Here is a 7353-nt window from a genome sequence, read left to right on the forward strand (position 1 = left end):
AACTGAAATTAAGCTGAAGTGAACAGACCCTTAATAAAGTAAAATATGAGCAAGCCATTAAATCTTCATGTAAAATACAACCTAACTATAACCGTGGAACTTACATTACTCTTGTTCCCTAATGTGAAGCTAAGGAAGACCATTTCCCAAGCAATCAATGTTCTTTACAACTTCCATGATTAAATTATGGACCATCTCATAACTTAATTAAGTTAGTTAACATTCACGTAATTTGGATCAATGTTTGGGTGAATGAAACGATAGGGAGACTATTTGGGTGGTTGCAAAGAGTTTGATCTTACATGTGATTATGTGAAGATTCATCATCAACCAAGAGCACAAATTCTAGCGATTACCTCATCCTTTGTAACTTTGGAAGTAAGGAGATCAAATTCTAACCCTACATTTTTGTGGTGTTTAGGGCTTGAGTCTCTTGCGATGATCGATCAAAATTCGCCATTTTTTGGATCTAGAAGACTTTTTTTTGACCCATAACCAAAAATAAACGAAAAGGTTAGAGTGAAAATGACCCGAACCAACTTTATATCAAACACAAATTCACCAATTAAGCTCACTAATTGACTTGATATATCGTCAATGCCTAAGTGAATTTGGGGTAAATGATAACATAACCAATTGATTACGGATCTTAATGTTTAAAGAAATTATTGAATGCTCGTCATAGAAAATTTCTTCTTTTTATATTTAGCATTCGATATTCATAGTATAGAGACTATCAGATATTGAATTTAAACGATTGCATATGTGAATATCAAACTTCTCAAGAGTTAACTTATAGAATAGATACAAATTAAAGGGATGTGCCATTGCATTACTTGGTTACAATAATAACATAATGTGATACAACACATAATATTACATATGAATGTAGCAATTTTAACTCATAACATATGAGTTATTACAAATAAAATATGTGTTCAATAATAAACCCAAATAACATCCTACCAAATTCCAATGAACAAGAATTAACAAATCCAAAATATTACATGAGGAGGTAGAACAAGTTAATGGAAATGATAAAAATATTGGATGCTCGACATCCTTTCATGTCAAAATCGTCCATTCGTTCAATCGTAATTCATCTACCAACCTGCAATATATAATACAAAAACAGAATTAAAGATTATAATCTAGAAATTTTTTTATATATTTATTTTTAATTTTAACTATAAGGTAATTTCTTAAATGTCCTTACGTAAATGGGCCCAATCATTGTAAAGAAATTAACCTTCAAACCTTAGACGTCAAATTTAATCTATTTATATAAAATGTTATCCGGAGATATATACATAAGATGATATTCGTTACATGTATCCAAATTTAATTATCGTTACATCAACTATTTATGATGTATAAAAATCTATAAAATCTATAATCTACATTTTAATAACAATTTTGGCACATTTGGCTAAAATCCAAATTATATTGGATCACAATCTTAAATTTTCTCTCAAATAACAATAATATTGTAATGATAAGATATATTATAGCGTGATTTAATTAGCATTCTCTCTATTTTTGTTTGTCTCATTTGGAATCTTTAATTTGCAGCGAAAGAATATTTAAGTGCGAGTAATAGGGTGATTGGTCAAGTGACATACCATTTAAACAGAGCAAGTGAAGCCAGGAGGTGGGTTCTTGCCACAACTGAGGAGAACTTGAAGAGCAATGGGAACATAAAGTTTAAGGTTAAGAAGGTTGACTTTGAGTGTTGTACACAAGCAAACTGCTGCTTCTGCCTCAGCAAGTCCTTGCAAAATTGGGCAACATTTGTTCACTGCTGGGTCACCAAGCCCAATGTGGACTAGCCCACCTAGAAGATCCACACAAGCACCCAACTTCAAGATGTCAATTGGGCATGTGGGCTGTCCTTTTGATGGGCTGCTGCCTGGTGGGCATGGCGCGTCACTTGGGCCTGATGGTGGGCTCAACACTGGTGGAACGGGCAACTTGGGGACGGTCACTGGGGGGACGGGCAAGTTGGGAATGGTCACTGGTGGAACGGGCAATTTTGGGATGCCAGTAGGCGGTAGAGGCAACTTGGGGACGGTCACTGGTGGAACGGGCAACTTGGGAACGGTCACTGGTGGAACGGGCAATTTTGGGACAGTGGTAGGGGGTAGGGGCAATTTGGGGACGGTCACTGGTGGAACGGGCAACTTAGGGGGGACAGTAACCGGTGGAACGGGCAACTTAGGGACAGTTACCGGTGGAACGGGCAACTTGGGGACAGTGACTGGAGGAACGGGCAATTTAGGGATGGTGGCCGGTGGTTCAGAGGGTTTCTTTCCGGGCTTGGGAGATGGCTGATCACCACAATAGCCACAACCCAATATGGGAGTAACCGAGGAAACGAAAAGCATGCATATGAAGAGAAGAGCTGAGGACTTAGAGGAGTCCATGTTAGAAGATAGTAGTGAAGAGAAAGAAGAGCACAGTAGGAAGTGTAATGGTAGAGAGTAGTGAAGAAAAGAGTGTAGATTATATAGAGGGCAAAATAAGGGAAAATCTATGCATACATAACAAGAGAACAAAAAAAAGAACACTGAAGCAGCATTTCACGTGAACAAAGCATTGGGACTAGGCCAAAGAAGAGGCTGCCAAAAATACTCCCCCACTATTAGTTGGCATAAAACAACCTTACTATTGCATTTTGCCCACAGTTGCTTTCACCCCTTTTTTTTTTTTCCTAACTCTTTTTTTACCATTACTTAGAAAAAATAAATCACCATATATAGTTCTACATTTGCTTTGGTTTGGGAAGTATCATTAACAATAAAATCATCATAGTTTTCTTGCAATACTAATATCAATACAATATGCTTGCTTGAGAATAATTAGTAATTAGTATGGGCTACTGGGCTAGCTACTCCATAACAATAATTGCTAGTGAGTAGTTTGAGCGATCTAATAGTAAAAGGGCGTACCACTTCAGTTTAATGACCCCGTTCAAAATTTTGGTTGAAATATTACTTCCGACCTGGTTTTTTTTTTTTTTTTTAATCAAATATATATCTCGAAAATAAGCACAAGCTTGACATAGATTACTCAAATATAGATCCACAACATCCACTTTAAATTATACACTAAAAGGGTTCAATGCCTAAACTATGTATTTGAATGTAACAACATTGACTTTAAATAAATAAATCAATATACATATTTTATAAAGTGGATAATGTTATAACTAATTAACTACAATCATCTAATTATAAATGTTTAAAGTATGATTTGATCGAAGATGTTTAATAAATAATAGTATTGGTTGATGAAAACATACATACATATATATATGACTCATATAATATGAGGAGTAAGCTGAGGGGTCTACAAGTTTTTAACTTTTGCATGAAGCATTATGTTGTTAGTTGTTACATACAATTGCTTACTTTTAATCAGTCAGACTATAAAGCTTAAAATTATGGAAATATATATAGTACTTCCTACTTCAAATATGGATAACTTTGTAAAGATATCTGGACAAAATAAAGCATACTAGTGTTTCTTCTGAAGCTGAAATGACTGCCCATAGTATCAACAAAACTTGACCATTTGCCAACAAAACTTACTTGTATGTCTGGTTTCTGGTTTTCACTTGCTTATTATACTCATATACAACATGATTCGCCTTATAACTTATTATTTGCATATATACTTTAATTATCGAATAAGCCACATTACCATTGAAGTCTTGGCCTAGCAGCAAAAACTAAAGAGCGGAGGTCATGTACATTGGTCACAAGTTTGGAATTTCCTTCTCTTATTTGTAATTTTTAATGCCCTTGTGATTCATTCGAGCAAAAAAGAGAAGAAAAAAAAAACAAACTTATTAGATGAAAACGTGAAAATGTAGTTTCCTATACAGACAAGTAATAAATGGGCCAACTTTGATGAACAAGTTGCGTTATAATTCTTGCTTCTCTATAGTTGTTATTTGATCAACTCCTATACATTTTTCTTTGGTTTGATCTAGTAAACAAGAGAAAAAATTTAGATATTATTCCAACCAATTGGTGTGAATAATCCAAAATAAAAACTCTGTCTTTACTCGTTAAGTAACATGCAATTGGATGTGGAATTTTTGGAAAAATATCAATATTTACTCTCCACGAGGCACTAGCTAGTATACAAGCCGACATATTAAACATACTAGAAATTATTTTATTAAAAAAAAAAAAATCAACATTCAACCAATATTTCTAATATCAGAATTCAGGGTTTATATATATTATTAAGTTTGAATATTGACCATTAAAGTGTCTACAAAAAATATTCATGAGATACATTCGAATTTAAAATTTTGATGGCATTTTTTCAAACAACATGAAGAGAATAATGTCTATTAAGAATCAATTATTTACTTTGTCAAATTACTCCCTTTATCGCTAAAAGAGTCGAATTACTAATTATATAGTTACCTAATTTTTACTTATTTTCTACCGAATAAAATATTCATCAATTTCAAATTGATCGAGTTATATTATATATAAGACCATGACTAATTAACCTTTAATCATAACTATATAAATTTATTTACCGACTACGTACCACACCATATATAGTAATGCAACTATTTAAGCTTTTTATTTTAAATTTCTAATAACTTACGGAGTTTTATATATATATATATATATATATATATATATATATATATATATATATATATATATATATATATATATATATATATATCATCACCGAAAAATAATTAAACAAAATGAAAATCTAACTAAATTATTTAAAGCATGTGACAATTATCTAGGGACGACCTTACCTTCAATGAATTGTCTCTTCATATGAATGTACTGCAAAATTATATACACTGTAATTGCGATTGATATTGAAAATGCATATATGAGAGTGTGACCATATACAAGGTACTCGTATGTATTGTTCAGTATGCATGCATAATGTTAAATATCTATCTTAAGGTGGAAATTGCAAGCTAATAATCATGATTCTTTACGTCCATATCATATATAATTCCAATGTTGTTAGGGACCAATTTTGATTTTGGAGAAGAAATCTACTTTGACATTTCCATTGGATAGCCAATCTATATATGTAATAGTGAATACCATAACCCTAAACACTATAAAAAGAAATAGTTATATTATAGTGTGTGTCCGTATCACATAGTAACACTTAGAGATTCTTTATTATTATAACTTTTTTCAAAAATGCTAATATGGCCTGGTAAAAAGTAAAACAATCAAGTATACCTAATATATGGCTTCAAATTATAGAAACGACCCTAAAATCTCACCAAAAGTATTATAATTTAGCTGTCCAAAAAGATGTTAGCAAACACCTCCATCACCTTTGCATGCCCTTCATAGCGTGCCATGCATGGACCAAAAGTACAAGACTTGATCAAGCTAATATATTACCATGTGAAAAATTAAATGGCTGTAAAATGCATTATAAACATGCATGCTTATATTATTGGACCTCAAAGATAGGCTGTACGAACTATGTAATAATATCCAAAGTAAAAGTAATGCAACCCAATCCTAAGCTATTTTGGTTTGTTAACGTATACTTTTATTTACCACTCAACACCATTGTACCTCTAAAATAGTAACGAAATTAATTGAAAATGAAATATATGTAGTATATGGAATAAAAAAAAAAAAAAATTAGCATAAGTCTATAACAATAATTTTGTAGCCACTTTAACAAAATCATTCCGTTGATTTTAAATGACAATCACTGATATATATATATATATATATATATATATATCATTCAGTAGACATTAGACACATAGGCAAATCAAGTGGAAGAAATACAACTCATTAATTAGCTCTAAATTGACCTACGAAAGAAGCAATCAGACATGATTTGATGAACAACCGTTGTCTTTGTTTTATTCTTTCCTTTCTTTTTCCTCTTCTTCTTCTTCTTCTTCTTCTTCTTTTTTTTTTTTTTTTTTTTTTCTTTGGTGGTCACACAAATTGAAGTAAAGCTATTTGAGCCAATGGTCAATTGGTTAGCCCGTCTGGAGTGGCACTCTTATATTTGATGTGATTGGTCTATTTTTACCTTCAGAAATTCTTAACACGTAATAACTTTGTATTGTATCAAGTTAAGCTTGGTCTAGTGAAAAAGATTGTATCTTCTAATATTGAAGCTAAAGTCACTTTGAGGGTGGGGATATCTTACCCTTTTCTCTTCGCTCTTAAAGTGTCTAACTTGTATTACATTAATGTAAGCCAATTAAAGTACGTAATCGATACAAGTGTTGACATGATGATTAAATTCAAATCTTGTGCACAAGTATTTTTACAATTCTCCACAAATACAATATTTAAACTTAAATAATACTTTTACATTTGGTGTCTTTTATGTCTCAACTTATAAATTGATTACATGTATAGCACAACATGAAGTCATATTTGTGAGATGGGAGTGCACATACAACTATACAAGTAGCTAGAAATTCATACAACGAATTAGATAGTTAATGTGAAAAGTGAACTGTTAGGAATTTAGGGTTACAATTCGATCATTTTCCACACTTTATTTATAATCTAACTCATACCACACCTTTCTACATTTGTGTTTTGTTTATATTGAATTAGCCATACATAAGATGACCAAGCTATGTGACAATGATCACATCTTATATGTCTTTTATGTGAAAGATAGAATATTGATAAGCAAAAATCATTATCACATGCATGACTAAGCTAGCTGCATACGCTTTAAATTGCTGTAGAAATAACAATATTTCTTTTATTTGTAATTGTTTGGCTCACGTTTGATCATTTAACTTTTAAAGATGAATGAAATTAAAGTAGTATAAACAAACAACTAATTTTACCGAACAATAAAACAACAGTGACAAACACATGCAAGCAAGAAAGGATGTTCAACAATTGTTGTGACAACAAATATACTACAGTACATTCCATTTTAGGCAATAAAATTTCGAATAATATATAGCTGGCAAAATCTGAGAATTTGCTCAATTCCATGCAATTATATTATTGTTAGTGAATCAATAGTTGCAATGCCCCCAAGAAATTCAACCCACATACTACACGAAATCAAATCATGGCCAAAAATGAGATGATAGGCCTTCTTAATTGTTTTTTGTCTTCTATATTGTCTTATGATCTGTACTGTTTATTACCTCTTGCCATAATATACTAGCTAGGCTGGCAGTAAATCAAATGGCTCATAATACTCTTTGGTTAAATCTATGGCTCCTACATTTCCTTATCATGTATTGGTGGTTCTCCTCCATCCTTGATCTTAGCGTGTTACCCCCGCCATTATTGTATGTGGCTAGATCTATCAATTCGGTCAACGGGTCGGGTTTGGATC

General features: G+C 32.0%; 1 protein-coding gene across 1 annotated transcript; it reads right to left on the minus strand.

The window, feature by feature from the left end:
- Positions 1-801: 801 nt before the first annotated feature.
- Positions 802-2487, minus strand: LOC145611212 (uncharacterized). Its single transcript, XM_081666509.1, has 2 exons — positions 1623-2487; positions 802-1111 (listed from the first exon to the last, which is right to left on the minus strand). Exon 1 carries the CDS (start codon positions 2421-2423, stop codon positions 1626-1628), a length of 798 nt encoding a protein of 265 aa, XP_081522635.1. The 5' UTR covers positions 2424-2487; the 3' UTR covers positions 802-1111; positions 1623-1625.
- Positions 2488-7353: the final 4866 nt, after the last annotated feature.

This window comes from Chenopodium album, chromosome 24 (assembly GCF_948465745.1).
Source record: "Chenopodium album chromosome 24, dcCheAlbu1.1, whole genome shotgun sequence".
Lineage (NCBI taxonomy): Eukaryota > Viridiplantae > Streptophyta > Magnoliopsida > Caryophyllales > Amaranthaceae > Chenopodium > Chenopodium album.